Raw genomic sequence first — 20,955 nt, 5'->3', positions numbered from 1 at the left:
AAAGCTAATAAATAGAATACTGAAAAGACAGCAATGGGCTATTTACAACGTCAAACCGTTACTAAATTCAAACAACCGACCGGAGACCCATCCTAGGTTATTTCAGTTTACTGCTTCACCTACCGTTATGCACTGGACCGCTAGAATTCCTTTAAATATTTATCACTCCGTATCGGCTTAGTTAAAAAAAAAAAGAAGCAAAACTTCTTCCTTGTAGCTTATGTACGTTACACCCATCCTTCTTAACCTTTTTTTTTTTATGTTGGAAAATAATTTTATCTTGTAAGCTTCCTGCAAAACATTTACCTTCCACATAATTTTTGTATTTCTTGAGAATATGTTTTAAAAATTGTAAAAAAAAAGTAAAAGTTTATCTAAATGTAACTTATTTATTAATTTAAAATTAATACTTTTGATGCTGCACAAAACCTTTTTATTATTATTATTATAAAAAATATTTACAACATTTTATTAGTTATCATTATTCCCTTTATGTCAACTGTAGTCTTTGTTTATCGAGCTTTTTTATCATTCCCCTTGAATTCGTTGATTCAATGAAGTAAAAAATATTAAAACTAGATTATCGATCCCTTTACTATTATGTGGTCGTAAACCTCAGTTGTAAAGGAGTAAGTAGATTTTTAATTTATTACTTTAGAATTTCGTTAAAACCCTTTCCGAATCCTTTTTAAAAATCCAATTTAAAAAAAATGTATTTAAATACATATTACCAGCAATACTGACTGTATACGCCGTTGGAAAGATTGCATGTAGCCGAATATCTCATAAAAGTAATCGCAAAACACAAAAATACTTTTTCGTTAATTAATATTATAATAAACAAAACACCATTCGCGATCACCAGATTACATTTGTCATTTAAAATCCTGATGCAATTGGCTTTTTGATCACTAATCTACAGCTTCTTTTCAAAGGAATATTTATATAAAATAAAACCTTGTTGCTTAATTAGATAAATAAGAGAGGTCATTTCAAAACTTCTTCATACAACCACCAACATCATTTCACTAGTGTTTTTATTAGATGCCTCGATAGACATGGTTTATTGAAAACTGATTTACAGCTCCTGTTCCTTAGTATTTATATGAGACCCATCAGGTTGGTCTAGTGGTGAACTCGTCATCGCAAATCAGCTGATTTGAAGTCGAGAGTTCTAATGTTTAAATCCTAGTAAAGGCAGTTAGTTACTTTAATACGGATTTGAATACTAGATCGTAGATACCAGTGTTCTTTGGTGGTTGGGTTTCAAATAACCATACATCTCAGGACTGGTCGACTTGAGACTGTACAAGACTACACTTCATTTACATTCATACATATCATCCTCTGAAGTAATACCTTACGGTGGTTCCGGAGGCTAAACAGAAAAAGATAAGTATTTATATGAAACCACGTCTTATCAGACTTGTTTATATTACTTTAATTGGAAAAATGCCATAAAATATTCCAATCTTAACTGTTATTATGAATATAATTTAAACTCTTAAAATTATCAGAGAAAACAAAAATTAGAATAAATAAAGAAATAATTAAAAATCTAAGACGAGACAAGTGTGTGTAATCAAAACATTTCAAAAAATATAAAATGTAAAATAATTAATAGCACTAATCAAGTAATTAATGATAACACTAAATATTTCTAGTTATCTCTCAAACAAAAGTTTATCTATTGGTAAATATTTTATTAATCTAAAAGTACAACCTAAATTATAGTTTTATCAGAATGTTAATTATAAAAATCTTGATGACTGGCATACCGTGTTTAGTTTCCTGTCCGAGTGGAGTTCTATATTTCTTAGACGGGAAGGGAGATATCTTTTCGTATATAAGTGTATTAGGTGTTACAACGTAATAGTTACAATATATGAGACACGACTCACTTAAAAAATTTCGTAATTATTCCCCAGAAGAAAAGCATCCTTTCCCCAGCATTTATAAAGAAAGAAAGGACTGTAATTATTTCCTTTTTACCTTCTACAGTGATTCAAATATACTGTTACATATTAATATTCCGATCCTACAAAAAGCAGATAATATTCAGCTATACTAGAAAAATCTTCACTGTGTTTATGAAAGGTATTAGCTGTTTACAGAAAGAACATCATCGCTCTGAAAGAACAATAAATTTGACTTTATCCTCCTGTACCAGATTTTTTTATATGTTTCACATATTACGGAAATCTTGGAAAAATAGTATGAAGCAATAGATTTAGTGTAACCCGACGAAGTTTGTTACTTAAAAATAAATTTTCCTCAAAATAGTTTTAACATTTTCCTAAAATTTATTTCTAAAGATTTTTTTATTTTTAAAATGAAGGCAAAAGCCACCAATGAGATAGAAAAAATGTTCATGTTTAACGCACAGAGTCTAATCGAATGGATTAAACCCCGGAATAAAACCGTTCCCGGCATCCTTCATCGGTGACGTCTTTTTACGTCCATTAAAGCTCAGTGTCAAATGAGTTCAGCATCGGTACGGAGAAAAAGAGGACAATTTATTGAGAACTTCGCCCAAAATTCTAATTTTCAAATTTTACAAATACCTAAAATCAGTATCGCTTTCAATTTATTTATAACTCTTTTCCTGGCATTAATTACCTTACCAGGGAATCTGGTTTCTTCTCCTCCATCTTCTTTACACCTTTTTTTTCTCTCCTTAGCGGCGAACTAAATACCTTTCTACTTGAATGGTGTCCTATACAATTCTTTCTCAATTTTATTCCACCCAGCAAATCTTCTTCTCTTTCATTTTTTTGAAAATATCTTGGTTCCTGATATCGCCTTTAAATTTAAGTTTATAAATTCTTATCTACATTTGCATCTTCAAAGCGTCCTACCGCTCAGTCTTTATTTTTTTAGAAATAAAGTGTATGATTCGTAAACAACACACTTTACGCCTAAGCACCAAGAGGTAGACTTGGGTCTTCGGGATACATATCGTAAATGCTTTAAGCGCTACCAAGACACATATATTTTAGCCTCTTTCGTAGACGCATGTCCGTTAAAAGACAGACAATTTGTCATCTTACATTCATTTTTATCTATTTTTTTACTTCTTTAATAATCTGTCGCCATTTTTCTAGCTATATACTAATATATTATTTCACCAGTTTTGTACCTTTTACTAACGTCCTAATTCTTCCTGAATAATTTTGTTTAATTCGTAATTATTTTCAACCAAATACTAACTCTAATTTTTTTTTATTTGAAATTCTTTTTAGCTTTATTCTCATCATAAAGATCCTACCGATTACAAATCTTGCTACTCGATAAGATGATGAACACTTACAACTATCTAAGTTTAATTAATCTTACGAGATGGTACGATTACAACTTAATTTATTTTCTATCTTGTCTTATGTTAATTTTTTAAAAATTATTTTTCTATGTAATTTTTGGTATAGATAAATTAGATATACGCTTGCAGAAGATGTTTTTTATTTTTTTAAAACAAATTCGCAAATAACCTTTCTCACTTAAATATAAATTTATCACCGTCTGTTTTTTTGTTTCATACGTTTTTCTCCTATTCCTTTCTGCAGTATTGTTGTAAGAGAGTTGTTCAATAGAAAGGTAAAATAAACGGGTGAAAAAAATTACGGAGCGGTAGAAGCGATACACCTCTTGTCCATTGAATAGGCTGAACAAAACATTCATTTTTCCTACATATATATATATATATATATATATATATATATATATATATATACACATATATAGAGACACAAAAATATTTTCGTGCAGTATCTTGAATCGTGAGCAGAGGGAGACAATTGATCCAACTATCTGTAAAAGCGATGCGCGTATGGAATACAAAATTTACGTTTTTCATACGTTTGCAATAGAAAATAAATTTCTTTAAAAAAATATTTTTTAAGCACGTTTTTTTTAAAGAAACTTAAGGTTATGTAAGTTTTATGAAATGTATAATTTACTCAGTAATAAACACTGGATTTATCTATTTTATTTAATGAGATGACTGATCACATTAATGACTAAATTAAATTGTTGTTCTCTTGGGAAATAACTTACACGCCTTAATTCTTTATCAGAATATAAAAAAGAAGTTAATGTTTATTGATCGTACAGCTGTACCGTTTCACAGAAAGAAAAAATATTTTTATTTACCCGTAGAACCAAAGAAATTCGTGGTTAAAACGTAGGTTTATGATATTGTCATAAGATTGTAATGACTGATTAATTTTTCGAAATTAGTTATAAAACGCGCGCGTACATATAGTATTTTGTAGTACCAAACGAGGAGTTGCATAAAAACTTACTGAATGAGGCCTACCTCAAATAATTAATGCAATTTTTCTATCACAGTCAATTCTAAAAATTAAAAACAAACCATTTTCCAGCGCACTGCCGTTTTTATATATATATATTTATTTATTAGCAGTTAACATATTAAACAAGGACAAGATGTGGCGTTATTTCCCCGCTGTATATATACACATTAAACCAAGATATAAAAAAGTTCGCAATCTTATCAGATGCATCATCTTCTATTGTTTTTAATGTTTTTACAATTGTTAATATGACAACCGACAATTTATTTTCATTAAATTTTATTTTCTCATAGATATATGATAAGTTTCTTCACTTCAGTTCAAGATCAGCATACATTCATATTTATTTAATTAGCGAGTAAGAAAGCTAAAAAAGAAATAATTTCTTTCAAAGATGAAGAGGTAAAATAAAAAGGTATTTCCTAAACTTCTCACGACAGGAAGAAATTAGAAGTATCAGTAGTATAAAAACAGGAAAGTTAGCGCAAATTCAGGTCATCCGTCGCCACCGGGCGAGGTGCGTTATGTGTGAACCTCCAGTGCGAAGCTAGATGAGATAATGCGAGCACCTCGTGCGAGGCTAAACCAATTTAGTAAAACGGACGGACGAATGGTCGGCGCTTGCGTTTATGGGTCCGTAAGCGGGTACACTAACGGGCTCCGCTAACGAGAGCGCCATCCGTTCGTAAGTCCGAGCAAAACTTTTACCACTCATTCTCTTCTTCTCCAATTCTATATATTAATTTCGAAAAAATGAGATATTTATTACTTTGCTATTAAACAGTAATTAAAACGTAAAGATAAACGTAACAACCTGTAACATAGTTTTATTCTTATAATTCATAACATAATTAACTTTAAAGGTAAAACTTATAAACATTAAGGATTTTACTATTGTATCAGATAAAAGGGACAAATCTGGAAAAATTTTTAAATTTTATGTAATCTAATTTGGTAAAGTTTTCTATATTCGTCTCGGGTTATACATTCAGCTTTAATTTTTTTTTATAATAAATATTTCACTTATAAGTTAAATTAATCATTTAGCCTGTAAATTAAATTTACCGTGTAATTCAATAACTAGAAAACCCATTATAATTATTTAGTTGTTTATATATCCGTTAAAGTATTATTTGATTTGGTCCTAAAAGACCATAAATGTGAGTTATTCCTTAATTTACATGTATTTGTATATACAGTATATATTTCTGCACTTAAAGTAGCAATTTCACTATTTTGTATACTCTTGACGTAAAATTCTATTGAAAAGTATCGATTAAGACTTTAACAGAGACGATAAAGTATCGCATAATGAGAAATCCGTTTTCTATATATACTATATACAGTAAAATTAGATCTAGTTTACTTTTAAGTTATATTTTGTGGTGAAATATCGTTTTCGATCACTAATTAGGTCCATGATTTTTTAAAGATGGAAAAAATTCAAATATTAAAAAAAAATAAGAAAAAGTTAGTATTAAGATCTATGTTCAAATGTAACCAAAATTATTTTCTCCATTCGTTCTTATTTTTTACGATTAATGAAGTTAAAATGAAATATAATGAAGTTTTGCGTCAAAAATTTGTTTTTATTATGTTATTTAAATGTCGAGACTAAATTTTGGGGCATTTCTTTTGTGCCCCGTAACATATTTTATTAAAATATGAGTACAGAGTGTATCACGAAGTTCTCCCGGGACTTCCATAGCCTATTCAACTTGTGAAAATAATGGGAAAAGTGCATATAAACATATGTCCTAAAATGCTTCGTTTGCGAGTTAAGGCTAGTGAAAGATTTCACTCGGATTCCAGCTACTTCGGTGAAATGAGAGCTTACTGAAATTTTTAAGACGATAATTAAGGGACAGAATTAATAAATTCATATGGTTTTTGACCTGAAAAGTCGAAAAAATAGGTCCCAGAACCAAATCTGCTGTAATGTTTTAGAAATCTGGGTGAAAACCCATAAATTGGGGTAAAAAAGTCCCTGTTTTTTATGTTTGACGTACAATAACATTGTTAAATGGGTTAAAAACACATAAAAAATTTTAACAAAACTTGTAGAGAATTTAATTCTGAATAAAATCGTGTAAGATAAATTGAATAAACAAACAAAAGGTAGAAAAATTAGAATTTTATTTAGAAACAGTACACTAGACAAAAGTGCACCAAAACTGTTGTTATGCGTACCAATTTATAATAAATGTTCAAAAATGAGGCCGCCATTTTCAACATATTTCTTAGTACACTTCTGTACTAGGAAACTGTTATACAGTTTTATGCGTTAACAGTAAATTACGTAAATTCAAACTTAATCTACAAACGTAAATTACGTAAAAAAACTTTGTAAATAAAAATCCAAAGCTCACTTTAAACTGATAAAAAAAAAAAAATTGATTGTATGAAACTATTTATCTATGTATTTTATAGTATTTAACAAAAACTGCAAATGCAGAATTATAATGAACTTCCTGGATTAGCCTTGAGCTTTATAATTTTACAAGCGATTATTTTTTATATTATAAATTTTTCAGATTATTATTCTGAAATTTTTGGTTTACTTCAAATTTTTTTCTAATTACCGTCACAGATGCGTAAACTTATCTACTATGTAGCACTCATTACTTTCATGGTGAGTTACATTACGTCATCTTTACATATAATTAAAGGTTATTTTGCATTTTCAACAGTAATTTTCAAACAATAAGAGTATAAAGCCCCTTATTTAAAAAAAATGCAATAAAACATATATATTATAATTATGTAAATTATCGTTATTTTATTTGGTAAAATTAGATTAAATGTAACTCAAAGTTATTTGTTGTTTTTCTTTTAATTTTTAATAAATAGTACAAGTGTAATTATAAATGACCTTGGTAAATTAACAAGACAGAATTTAAAATTGTTTAAACAGAAATCAATAAAAAATAAAATAAAGGTTAAATTAAATTTAGCAGTGCAGTAGATATATAACAATAAAAAAATGGAATAATTTAAAAAAAAGAGAATTAGAATTTAAAAAACACATAAATATCTAAAATGTAATTTTAAGAATTAAAGATCAATTTTAAGAAGCAGTTAGATTAATCAACACAGAGAAGTTACCTCTGTAATTTTTTCAACAAAATATATATAATAAGCACACCGACATAAACAAAATTATTATTGGCAGAATATATTAATGTACATATAAATATATGACTAAAACACACAAATACATTTAAATCCGATTTTTTAAGCATTTAAAATTAATAGCATAGTGCATGTCTTTTTTCCGCTTATAAATGAACAATTAGTTTTTTTTTTAAATTTAAATTTTTAAATAGATTCAATTATTTGCATAATTTAATTTTGCGGTTTATAAATTAAAACCGCAAAATAAAAAATTTGCTATTTTGTTTATGATTTTGTTACAGTTCAAAGCGGTATATCAATGCACCAGCAAATAGGAAGTACGACTGACCTGGACTCACAAAGATCTACTGCGCATGGTCCCAGTCAATATACACACGGCCTACTCGCTTCTAAAACAGCCACTACTAACGCATTAGGTACTGAAAAGTTTTTAATAAAATGAATATTTGATATAAATCTTAGTAATACCGATACGGTTTTTTCCATTTTTACTTGAAGAACCTTTTTCGTGATCATCATTTCATCGGATAATTTTTTAATACAAATTAAAAATAATAAAATGTTTAGTTACAGATAGTTTATTTAGTGTTGGTTATAGTAAAACATTTTTAATTGAAATTTGATATACTCTTCATAATTTTAAATTTTTAGTCTTTTTTTTATTATTTAAAAACAATCATCCGATGAAATGGTGATCACTATGAAATCGCTGTTGTAAAAGTGGATAAGTCTTATCGGTAAGTAAAATTAATAAAACTAAAAATAAAAATTACGTTTTTTAAAAAATTAAATAACATTTAAAGGAATCGTTCTTTTATTCTATGAAACATATGATTTTATTTTTACCGGAGAACGTACATAAAAAAACGATTAACTTATTAATTTTAATTTTACAAAATTTCCGAAATGATTATCGGTAAAACATTAAATTTTTGCCTTCTAATAAAATGGAATACACTAAATTCCTTACAAAGCATCAACATATCAACTTTCCAGTATTTTAAAATTACACTAATTTAAAAATCTTGCTTGCATATTGTTTGCCGATATACGTTCAGTTATTTTTACGACTAGAGACTTACGTCTAATCGTGTTTTTTTTTTTTGTGTGATGAATTTCATAGCACGTAGAAAAGGCCAATAATATTCCTGATTCGAAAGCAGGAACTTCGGGATGAAAAATAAAGACAGTACTATTCCACCATTAATGGATTTTTTTTTGTAATTTACGTTTAGATTTAGAAAGAAAATTTGGGGACTGAATTAATTAACAGAAATAAAATATTAGTATATTGTTATCGATCGATCATCATCACAGCTTATATAAACATATATGTAATTGTCCTACATTAAAGAGCTCTGAATAATAATTATTCTATGTTAAAGAGCCCATTCTAAATTAAGCGGCAGCATACGCCGTTCTAGTTTTTCCTGTCCCCCTAAAGTATAAAATTCAACAACAGTGAGCTCGATTCTCAATCCGATACCGACAGCATTACCTCTAATCGTGCTGTCATCTAACTCTACAAAGACCGTTTGTGGGAGCTCTCCGGGCTCAAGTTGGTCTTGGCATAGTACAGTCGACTCGATTTTTCTGAGTATATCAGTTAATTTTTGTTCTGGTTTGGTTCCATCGTGATTTTTTATTATACTAGCTAATACTCCGTTTGAATTTTGAAAATCGGATGATCGGGTGCAAAGATATTGCAACATTTCCAAATAACCGTGATCTGTTACATCGAGAGTGTACCTGATGGATGAAAACGTTAGCCTACATGTACTAACAAATAAACCGTTTGAATTATGAAAATCGGAGGATTGTTTGCAGAGATATAATAAAAGCAACCTCGTGTACCTCCCAAAACAGTGCCCCAGGGATATCCCGTTTTTTACCAATTGATGGTGATGAACGGTCTACCCTCTCATGAGGTGATCGCGTCACTTCGCCACTCAAGCCTCATACGCAGTCCCCACGAGAGGCCCATTATTATTAGACAAAAATTCTTTTAATTTATTTAATATTATTTTATTTTATTTAAAGTAAATTTAATTCTATTATTTTTGTAATATTTCTATTCGACTGATTTGAATCATCCAGTTCAAACCCAACTAACACACTGATAGAGGCTCACAGTTCATTAATTCATTTCATTAAAGTTTGTGCTGCAACTAGCAAATCTCCACTACTACACACACATATATATATATATAAACATATATATAAATATATGTTTAAATATATATTATACATATATACATATACATACATATATACATATATACATATGTACATATGTACATTATATGTACGTATATACATATATACATATATGTTTATATATGTTTAAATATATATAAACATATTTATATAGCCTGTGACATTCCTGGTAACTATTTTATAGGTAATCTTTTTTCGATTATTCATACCCAATTTTGGGCGTTTTTAACGCTTAGTCTCTTTTCTCATCACTCATTTTACATGTATCAACAATTTTAATCAGGAATGTTTGTTTTTAAAAATTAAAATATTTCCAGATTAATTTGGGTAACGTTAATATTAACAAAAAACAAAAAAGTAATTAAAATTACAATGGGTATGGATTGATATTTGAAAGAAAAGATTTTTTTAATTAATTGCTGCATTAAGATCTTCAGAAAGGGATGTATTACAACGGCCACATTATAATGAAACCTTATTAATTTACAATGGACTTCTGCTAAAAGTAGTGAAATGTTATTTTCACACAAAAGTAAGTGGCTATCGTTCGTACTGGTTTAAAACATGTTACTGCAATTTAATTTTTAATCATCAGTTCATGAGCAACGAAATAATGATTTTTTTGTTTGCAATATTCTTTTAGGCTTATCAAAACAAAAAACTAAGCTTTTTGTATTTAAAAAAAAAAATAAAAATTCCTAACTGGAATAGTAATTATTCGAAAAAAAACCTCGCCGATAATTGGAAAATCATTAGTTTAAAAACACTAATTGGGAGGGAAAGTTAGTAAGGATTTACTAACATTATTAAAGTATATTTTTAGAATTTGTTGCTCCTTTTAAATGGATTTTAAGTAGTACTTTAGTTGAAATGTCTGCAAGCAAGTTCTTCCAGTTTAGTCTTTTTTTTCCAGTTTTTTGAAGTCGAATTCCAGTAATGAAATTAAACTGAACAGGTTAACATAAAAAAAATGGGTGTACAACAAAATAAAAAAGATGGGTGTACCTTCCATAATCCCTATGTATTAGGTGTAATACTACAAAAATAGTAGGATAAATATTTTTCTTAATATTTTTTTTACCGAAAGATTGATCTCGTTCGTCCTGATTTATATAAGGAATTTATCTAAAAGTTTAAATTGAACAGATGCCGTCTTTAATTAAAAAAAAAGAAAAGAAAAAAGTAATTTGCATTTAGAATTAACGTGAACTGAATACATTATAACAAAAAAATAAACATAAAAATAAAGTTAATTTTAAAGTCAAACGATTAAGGAAGTTATTTTAAAAAGGACCAACTTAAAAGTTCTAGAGTTTTAGTACCGTAGCGCATTGTATGTAATATAATATTAACAGCTTTACTGTTTTTGAAACCGTACTCACTGCTGCGTAAAATTGCAATAAGAAAACTTAACGCGCACGTTTACTTACTATAAGTATTCCTCTTTACACATTTCTACTTTATAGTTAAAAATAGTGAAAAATTATTCATTATTTTTCAACAAAATATTTAGTGTGAGAGTATAAGTTAGAAAACGCTCAAGTACAATTTTTAGTAAAAATATAAAATAAATAAAAAAAGTTTAAATAATGATGGATAATTTGATAGTTAAATTATTGTCAGTGGTTATTAGTTGTAGTAAAAAAAAATCTATGAATTTTTAATGATAAAACAACACAATTTAGATTAGGCTATTTTTTTTTTAATATATAGTTACACTTTCAGTTATGCTTTTCATTACATAGTTTTTCTGTTTTACATCGTGCCATCACCTGATCATTGCTGATGATTGTTCTTAGTTAGGAAGATAAATATTTAGGGCGATAAATAAATAATACGTCTTTATTGTAACTATTCGTTTAGTTTATCCGGTTACCCGAGACAGGATCCATGTTGGAAACTAAATTCGTGAAGCTCACGGTTTTTTCCGTACATTCGAAAATTGATAGGTGTTAGAAGAATGAACGAGGCTTTTTGAAATCACGTTCCAAAAGCGGTTTTCAGCTCCAGCGACATGAAGATAACATCAAAATTTTCATTGTCAGCCGATTCAGGTTTAGACTCGTGGAAATGTGGTGGCCCATATCTCTTAGAGCATTGAGAAGGGTTGCACCGTAAAATTTCGAGCGTGTTCTGTTCTGTTGATTCATCTCGTGTTCGATCTTATTTTGCGGACGGTGGTCTCCACCTCGCATTTCTACAGACTAAATCTTTTGTACGTCACGGGAAGAGTGGCCTCAGGTTATGTCGGATCAAATCGCTGTGATCGGTTGCTTATCGGCGCAGTGGTTCTGCTTGCAGAACCGAGTGGACTACACCGAGGTAGAGCCGTGACTCTCGGACGGGCAAGCTCTCTGCATTCTAGACTTTGATCAGAAACTGGGGATATCTGTTGTTGATTAGCAAAATTATTAAATCTTGTTCCGTGATCCACGGAGATATTTGAAAAGCCTGTGTCCTAATAAACTGACTGCTGGCTATCGATTCTTTGGCGTTCGGTAATTCATAAGAGTGACGATCGCATTCATCAGTAGACAAATAAATGATTCTAGAAAAATAATCGTAGTTAATCATGTTCAGGCCATATGAGCTCATGTTGCTCGGTGGAGCTGATAGAACAAGATGCAAGCTGTTATTTGTCGTCCGCTTGCCGTGCTGTCATTCCCACGAAACGCATTCTGTGGAGTTAGTACATCATTATTGTGGGTTTTGTACGTTTGTGTGTCATAATTTTGAAATATGTTAAGATCTGATACTTATGTACAGATTATCGTGCGAAGTGCTTTAATAGGTTCATTTTACTTCTGTTTGAAGCTCTTTCATGTTTCTCCAATATAGAATAATGTGTAGTCGAAACAGTTTAGTCTATAATTCTTGGAACATTGTATTCTGTTGTTATGGATTTTATTGCTTAGTCTATTTAAGGTTACATTGTACACACAAGCTTTTTGTTAAACTTGTACAGAGTAGCTTTATTGTTAACTTTTCTTATTTTATTTATATTTATGTTGCAACGAGTCAGTAAATGATCCTGCATTTATATTCCGGTATTTTATAATACTGAGTTTTTGTGATCTTCCAGATACTTGAGTGTATTGAGTAGTCTGAGAATCATAATTTTAAAAGTTGATAGTTTACTTGAAGTTGAACGGTTTGAAATGTGAAGTGCTGCATCATCGTTGCTGTTCTGTATATTTTGAAATTGTACTTCTATTACTTACTTTTTTGATGTAGGTGATTAAAATGAAATCTAATGTAATCTAATAATAATATACATATTAATCAGATTTAAACCATTATAAATTACAAAAAAAAAATTACATATGAATAAAAAAGAAGTAATCCATCCTAATCCGAATACTGAATATAGACCATTAGTTATTTGTATTAGTTTGCATGATTACCTCTATCACAAGTTTTCGTTATTTCAAAGTTGGATTTCACAAAATCTGTTTCTGTGATTACAATAAAATTTTAGTAGATTAATTTTTAGGTTAATATTATATTTTTAACACCCGTAAACAAATTTCACAAAATTAATTTTCCTTTATTTCTTTATATTTTGTAAAAATACTAAATTACAAAATTGAATTTCTCAAACTGTTTTTTAGGATAAAGTTTTTATTTATTTAATTTTGTATAAAATGCTAAATTTTTGAACATATCTTAAGTATTTACAAACGATTTTTTATGCATAAAATTACTGAAGAAAAATCATTGTTTTCAATTAAAATGTATTAAAGTCACCGATTGCCGTGTTAGAATCATGAAAGGGCTTCGTATTGTTGCAATTTCGATAATCAGTTCGTTAAAGAATTATCAGGATCGTTTTAAATATAATATTACACGAATAGATACATACAGTCGTACACAGAGACTGTTAATTGAGTATTTAAGGAAAGTACTCCCTCTAAATTCTCCGAAACTATTTTATATTGCGAGTCTTCAAGAAGGCTAAATGTTTGGTAATCCCAAGATTATAAAACTTCCTCTTACCTGTAGATAGTGATCCAGCTTAAATTTTAATCAGCACCAAAAATAAATAGCTTCGTAAATCCTGCAAGCAGATAGTAATATAAAACTGACAGCAATACTCGTTACTTTTGGATGAGTACTGATAACCATAATATTGTTGAAAATTTTCCAAAATGCGTATCCTCGATTTATTTCTCAAGACCTTTATACTGGAGTGACCGTTTGAGTTAATTACCGTAATAATTTTAAGTATTAAAATATTAAATAAACTTAATACAATATTTTATTTATGTTGTTTTAAATCGACTGTATTTAAAATTATTCTGTAGTCGGGTTTTTTAATTTTAACTTCAATTTTGTAATATCTGTTTGAAAAAAAAATTATTTTAATCCTGACAAATTTTGTTTTCAGTCATGCAAATAAGGTAGTACTTTTAAGAAAATAATGAAAAAAATTGCTTCTGGGTCAGGACTGTAATATAGGTGCCAAAGCTATTTTAATTTTAATAGCCATTTAAGTGATACAGAAAAATACAAAAAAAAAAATAATAAAAATTAAAAGAGTTGGAGCTAAAAACAATATATATATATATATATATATATATATATATATATATATATATATATATATATTTAATAAAGGCTAAAATAAGAAAAATCTTTTTTTAAATAATATTTCTGCATTTTAGGTCGGCGACCTATAATTTTTTTTAAATTGTAGACATTTCTTAATAGCTCTATATACGTAGTATAAACTTACAAAAAATGTTAGAAGAGCATTTAAACCGAAGGAAGATACAGCAAATAAACAAAAAATATGTATATTTCATTTTTAAGGTGCGAGGATTGATTTTTTGAAAAAAATATTTTTGGATTATTTATATACGCATTGTAGGTAACAAATTTGCTTTGATAAATTTTTCTCTAAAATGCCTTTGAAGAAAATCTAAATTGAATTTTTCACGGTATCTCCTCACCCGTTCACCAATTAAAAAAAAATATAATACTGATGAATGACCTATATATAGAAGTATTTCAGTGAAATTTGAAGAAAATCGATTCGGTCAATCCTGAGATATAAAGCCAATCTCAGTGCTACGCATATATATATATATCTGTTTTGGCCTAAATGAACTAGTTGGACTCTGCACGTAAAAATTTGTAAAAAAACCCGATAACCCATTTTCTTGTTATCACCCTATTTCTTATGTTATCGGAGCCCTGTTTCAAGATTTTTTTTTAAAATTCCAGAAAAAAGTTAACATTGTGATTCTCGACGTTATTTGATCCACTGCGATCGAGTTCTAAACTATTTATGTAATAGATAAATTATAATAATTTATGAATTATTATAATTATACACAATATAGTAACTATATTTATTACATTTATTTAATTATATTTATGTACTTTTGACTTTATGTAATTTTGAATTTATTACAAATTGAAAACTCCTAAACCCTAGTTCGCATTACTATTGATAGCAGATCCTCATTCTACTTATTTTCTGATAATAAATACATGAAATAGTTTATAAAAAAAAACCTGGAACTCTAATAATAAATTCTGTCGTTAACTATAACGATAATTTGCATCCAGAAGTTGAAGTCGCAATAGCAGATACAGATTTTTTAAAGAAATTATCTTCCAAACTGTTTGGCAGTTGAATGTATCCAACTGAACTATAATAGGTTAGACTAGATCATCACTGAAAATAGAAAAAATGTAACATGTAAATGACTTTTTTACACAAAAATATAAAATTTTCTTCGTTTAGAAACAAGACCTCTAAAATATTCTATTTTACTAATAACATAAACATTAAGAATTGATAAAAATTTAATAAATATATATACAAAGCTATATTTTAATTAAAATAAACATGACGTGGTTAAATTAAGACATAAATAAGCGTAATCTAAATAGAACTAATGTTTTCGTTCACATTTATTCTTAAAGCATGACGTATAAAATTTCCTTATTTAATGTCAGCATTAATTTCATTACATCTTAACCTAGACAGTACATAAAAATGTAGAGTACATATTGGAACAGTTATAAAAACTAAATAATATACTGAAATTATGAAATATTGGAGTATGGCTCAACGCGAAGTATATTAAATTACAAGTTTTTCCTTCTTAATGAAATCAGGGTTTGTCTAAGTTTCGTACATATCAGTTTCATTCAGGTCTGTATGTTATTCGATTAAAAAAACAATACGAATAACAAAATGAAAATAAAATTATAAATACTGTAAATAGATTTTCGGACGACCGAAGGGACGTGTACCAATTCCAGCCGTTCATTAATGGGCTACATAATGTTACGTATGTTATAATTAATTAGGGGCTGGAATGGCCGACTGAGAATTAAAAAGGATTCCCGATTGGTCATTAACGATACTAAGCACGGGCTGCTAAAATACATTTACATAACAAAACGATATAGCATTAAATTAACTATTACATGTTCGAACATAGTAAGAGAAAAGGAAATATTCTAAAAAAATTATAATAATGCTGAATTAAACGTAGTGCTGCTATGAATCTGTTAACTTTTTAAAAGAATGGGTAACGGTAACAATAAAACTTAATGAAGATAATAAAGGCAATTTTAAAACCGAAAGAATCGGGACTCCTACTCGGTAGGTTAAGTGAGGCACAGTGAGGAATGTATGAGAACATGCAGGGAATTAATTTTATAATCTAAAACATTGCTCGTAGACCGATCGAAATACCTCATTTAGAGGGAAAAAAAATTGTTACCTGGACTTTAATAAGTGGAAATGGTAAAGGGTCTTATAATAAACATAAAAAAATACACTCCTGAGCGGGGGGGGGTGGTGAAGGATTCATTTGGGAGGTTGAAAAGTGGTGAAAATGGTATTTTTGCGATTTCTGGCGAAAGTTGACGTCAAAAAAATTTGTGGTTAAGACGCAGAAAGGTATGCTTTCACCAAGTTTCGTCAAAATTAAATTATTTTTGCGAAAATTAAAAATAAAAAACGAAAGAAAAGAAAAGATTTTTGGCATTTTTCTCGGAAATTTTGAGGTTATGTTAGAAAGTGACGAAAATTGCAGATTTTTGCATGCACTACAATTTGTGTATTGGAAAATTTTTTTTTAATCCCCAACTCCCAAATCACCCCTCCTACATATCCGTTCACGCATTTATTTTTTTTACGTTTATTATAAGCCCCTTTACCATTTCCACTTATTAAAGTCCAGCTAAGTTTTTTTCTAAGTGTAATTTGGTTGGACTATCGGTTTTATAGATGAATGCGACTGAATAGAAGTGCATTAAATAACCCAGAGACTATCCAAAGGGCTGATTCCCTCATCTTATTTCTTTAGGTAGATTTCATAAGAAAGGGTACCATGATTCAACTTCCGGAAAATTTTTACACATCTTCGCGTTTCACATCCCCCAGACCGCCAAAACCACCGTCAGTTCAAAAGTTTATACATACATTTATATATATATATTTTTTTTTTTCACTTTCTTGTGGCCTTAATTTTGCACTAATCACTTTAAAATTGTTCTCTAAAAAAAACTCGACCCAAGATCTCGGTCGAGTTCGTTAACGGCCAAAATCAGACCATAGGGGTGGAAATGGGGTGGCTTTTCAAAAACAAAATATTGCTATAACTTTTTTATTAAATAAAATATCGAATTCGGTTAAAATTCCTACGATTCTTCGAATAAGGGCCTAAAACATATGTAAGTAAAGTTTTTTAATATCACCAACCATTGTCTCAGCGGGTGGAAAAAATAAGGTTTTGAAGACAAAATAAATCATATCTCCCTTAATAGGCACAGTATTGCATCGGTTTAAAGTGGTCGTTAGTGCTCTAAACATTTCCTAAAACTTTTGTCTGAAGCAATTTTTGATATGACGAACCGGAAAGGGATGACCAAAAACAAAAAAAACCCAGAAAAAACAAAATATCGCTGTAACTTTCTTATTAAGTAAAATATCGAATTAAATTAAGGTTCTTACTATCCTTTGGATAGGGCCTAACACCTATGTAAGTAATGCTTTTTGATATAACCAGCCATTTGCCTAGGGGGTGGAAACAATGGGGTTTAGAAGAAAAAAGAAATCATACTACCTAAATAGGGACAGTATCGAATCGGTTTAAAGTGGTCGTTAGTCCTTTAAACATTACCTAAAACGTTTGTCTGAAATAAATTTTGGTATGACCAACCCTTACGGAAAGGGATGACCAAAGTTTTTCTGGAATTGTAAGAAGATGGGCTTGTCGTATACTAAATATGTGAAACGTTTTTTACACGTAACCGTTGTCGTATTGAGTAAATTTGAAGTTTTTCTTAATTTTAAGGTGGAAATCTTTTTTTATCCGCTACTTAGCACCGGTTAAATCTACCTCCGCCTACCGGCGTGCCAAAGGGATTTTTTTTTTAAATCATTGTAGATAGTTGGGAGCCAACTACTCGTACCTCAAAGAAGGAAATATTCACAGGAAGGACGGCTCTACTCTTAATCCAAACATTCTAAGGTATCTAACTTAGTAGCCGTACCACTGATTGAAGGTTAAACTATATCCCCGCAGATGCCTTGCTCTTCAACACTTGATCTTTGAGATTGCGCTAATTTTTTTCATAGGTAGCTATTTCCTGAAATGACCCATAGTAGGCTACATAAAATCCTGATACGATCGAGGTTTTTCAGCTCATGACCTGTTATTAGTTATTACTGAACAACAAATAACAGTCGGAGATATATCCAAGGAACCGGTAGTGTTATATTTTAATGTTTCAAATGAAAATAACTATAGTGCTAAAAGATACCAAGAGACAAAATTCAGGATAATTAAAACAAGATTTATAACGACCTAAGCTTATAAACTTTACAGAAATCATTAAACAGCTGTTTACATGTTTAAATAATAATCAAAAGTTTCAGCCCTGTAAATTCTTATTTTCAGTACTAAACTATGTTTTTTTTGTGTTAGCGACTACAGAAAAATATACTTCAGTAATTTCTGAAGTATTGTTTTGAATGTTGCTTATAGTGGGAGATCTGGTTGTTGGGCGTTCCCCTAAAAAAAATATAGCATCATTAATAATGTATCACTGGAGAATCTTGAAAGTTATATAGATTGATAAAGTTTAAAAGAAGTTTTTAAGGTAAATTTAAGAAAAAATAAACCACTGACAAAATCTTAGAAATATGTATTCTTCATACTAACACTTCACGTATTGTGTTTAGGATCAAGTGTTAATTAACCCGGTAACGGAAGGAAGTGTATAGGATAAAAACTTGGAAGAAAGGCAAAGATTAAACGGCATAATGAAGATAATTTAAGGAAGATTTTATAACAATTTGCTTGTACTACGTACACCAAAAGTTAATGAATTTTAATTCGTGTCAAGTTTGCGGTACTACTAAATTTCCTGTGATTTTCCTTTCCAGTCCTTTCTACTGGTTATACTTAGTAATTTATTATTCACCAGAGATAAATATTCTTCTTTTCTCTACTTCTCAGTTAAAAGTTGATTAATAATTCTAAAAATGTAATAATATTGTAGCGTAATTTAATTTTAAGAATTTATTCCGTAACAGATGGAAAAGATCGTACATAAATTTAACACATTAATTTACTTTTTTTCTGTTTTTTTTTTATAATTCTCAGCACATCAATAATTTCCTCCATGAATACATTTCATTTAACATACTCCAGTCTCCGTATTTTACATTACATATTTTTAATTCCTTGCTAAGAAATTATAAAAGCCTAGTTTTTGACATTTGTTATTATACTCTTTGTTATTAACTTAGTAATGTAATAATAATAAATATAATATATTTCCCCATTGCACGCCCTGCTAACAGGCAGGGTTTTATTCTACAGCGAATATAATTCTGTGACCAAGGCTCTAGATTATGTATACATATCTCCGGTGAGTATTTTATCTACAATTCTGGCTGTGGCCAACATTACGGATCTACATCGCTTCAACAACGAGATTATTTCTTTCCATTACTTCATTCAGATTTTTGATGGATGGTCTTCGTGTTATGACGCCTATTGTCGACATCACCACTGGTATAATAGCTATTGGCCTGCTTTTGGTTCTTGTTCTCCATCGCCAGATTCTGGTATTTTTCCTTCTTCGTTTCTATCGTCTTCTCGATGCTTTTTTTTTCTTGGGTATAGCTACACAATCAAGTTATTTTTTTTGTTTTATTTTCATATACTGTTATATCTGATTTATCTGCTGTTGTTTTATCTGTTATTATCGTTCTGCCCAATATATTTTAACTTCCTAATTTTCTATTACGTTTTAAGGTTCGTATTTATAATATAGCTCGACTTTTTTCTTTGTATATTTTCTCACCAGTCCCCAATGTGGCACTTTTTCCACATTATTATGTCTTTCGGTTTACTTTCATCGGGTTAGCTTTTCACAACCTGTGATTATACACAGGTATGCTACATTGATTCTCGTTTTTTCACGCATACTCTGCATTTGTCATCTTCTTTCTCTTTGGTTATATACTTTTTACAGGTATTTGTGCTGATGACCTGATCTTGAATCACCAAGAAGGTTTCCAGAAACCGAAGATTTCTGGAAACTGTCAACAGCAATCAAAAGTCAACGATATGACACAAAATTTTCACTGAATAAAATTTGCGCGTGCGCGTGTATGTGTGGAGCCACGTGCCCAATAATTTTTCAGACTGATCTTTTTTTTACTTTTTTTGGTTTTACTTTTTTAATATATTTTTGATTGACTGTTGGGTTAAAACCTCGACATTTTATTAACACGAATGTTTAATACTAATATACCAATATTTCTAAAATACCTATCTAACATACGAAACTCTAAATTAAAGAAGGATTCTAGCATTTTTCCAATAAAAAGATGTAAATATTTTGTAAAATTGTGGTCCGACCTGTCACGAAAAAGTAATCTCTTTTTGCTTCGGAGGAGAGGAAAGCTCTACCAGCCCCTGTATGCCCGTACATACGGTAGTGTCGGGCTCTAAACGACTAAAACACCTCCCCTTCACCCTCAAGATGCCGGACCGACCATATCACGTATTACAAGCATCGTGAATGTGTAACAGGACCCCATTGCAGTGTTTTGTTGAGGCACCTGCTGCAGGAGTCCTGTGGCCATCATCGTAGGCAGCTACCCTCGCAAGCAGGGGCACCTGCCTAATAGCACCGCAGACTATCCGGCGCCGATATTTCCTCTTTTTACTTCATCTTCATGATTGAAATCACCATTTCCGTTACGGATGATCAATTCTCCGGATTATGGTGCAACCTGGTGACAATG

At 29.7% G+C, this 20,955-nt stretch overlaps 1 protein-coding gene across 1 annotated transcript in view; it reads left to right on the top strand.

Annotated features, from left to right (window-relative positions):
- The window catches only part of LOC142322658 (uncharacterized), a 440,476-nt gene that overhangs the window by 263,346 nt on the left and 156,175 nt on the right, over nt 1–20,955 (top strand). The window contains exon 6 of the mRNA XM_075361734.1: nt 7,730–7,864. Within this exon, the coding sequence (XP_075217849.1) occupies nt 7,730–7,864 (135 nt within the window). The remainder of the gene's footprint in view (nt 1–7,729; nt 7,865–20,955) is intronic.

Source organism: Lycorma delicatula, chromosome 4, assembly GCF_047948215.1.
Source record: "Lycorma delicatula isolate Av1 chromosome 4, ASM4794821v1, whole genome shotgun sequence".
NCBI classification, from domain to species: domain Eukaryota; kingdom Metazoa; phylum Arthropoda; class Insecta; order Hemiptera; family Fulgoridae; genus Lycorma; species Lycorma delicatula.
The sequence above is the reverse complement of the archived record's forward strand: the minus strand, read 5'-3'. Positions and strand labels throughout refer to the sequence as shown.